The 637-nt window shown below is 29.8% G+C and overlaps 1 protein-coding gene across 1 annotated transcript in view; it reads left to right on the top strand.

Annotated features, from left to right (window-relative positions):
- Positions 1-637, top strand: part of AASDH (aminoadipate-semialdehyde dehydrogenase) — an 83,531-nt gene that overhangs the window by 62,152 nt on the left and 20,742 nt on the right. Inside the window, exon 4 of the mRNA XM_012641097.1 lies at positions 412-418. Within this exon, the coding sequence (XP_012496551.1) occupies positions 412-418 (7 nt within the window). The remainder of the gene's footprint in view (positions 1-411; positions 419-637) is intronic.

Here is a 637-nt window from a genome sequence, read left to right as displayed (position 1 = left end):
AGATTAGATTAAGCTCCCCACAAAGAAATTTATTGGAACTGAGGTAGTCATAAAAGGCACAAGTACACATAGGCTGACTTGACATAAGTTTTCTCTAAGAGGGGCAGTGGAGTACAGTAACACTTTTGTCAGAGCTGAGAAAACATCCAAATCTTGCTATGTCACAATCTGTTATCAGTTTTAATTAGGGCTTACATCATTATTCCAAAAGAAGTTTCAGTAACAACATGTGTTTCTGCTTGAGAGAATTTATTTTTTAATATTTATGTCTCAATAGGCTAACAATTTTTCTTAGATAAAAATGTAGATTTTTCTTTTCTAAAGGGTCCTGAAAAGAGGATATAATTGTATAGTCTTGTCTAAAAATAGAGCTATCTAGCTATCTAAAAGCCTTATCCACTTCATTTTTAGATTCTTGGCAAGTAATGTTAATTTATATGAAGGAGATAAAGATAGATATTATTCCCATATTATAGAAATATGATAAAAGCCTTATCCACTTCATTTTTAGATTCTTGGCAAGTAATGTTAATTTATACGAAGGAGATAAAGATAGATATTATTCCCATATTATAGAAATATGAGAAAATAGTATCTTGTGGGCTTTATAATTAGTAAATCAGATGTTTTTGTAACT

Source organism: Propithecus coquereli, unplaced genomic scaffold (genome assembly GCF_000956105.1).
Source record: "Propithecus coquereli isolate 6110/MARCELLA unplaced genomic scaffold, Pcoq_1.0 Scaffold162, whole genome shotgun sequence".
Classification (NCBI taxonomy): Eukaryota; Metazoa; Chordata; class Mammalia; order Primates; family Indriidae; genus Propithecus; species Propithecus coquereli.
Note: the sequence above shows the minus strand (reverse complement) of the source record. Positions and strands in the feature narration are given on the sequence as shown.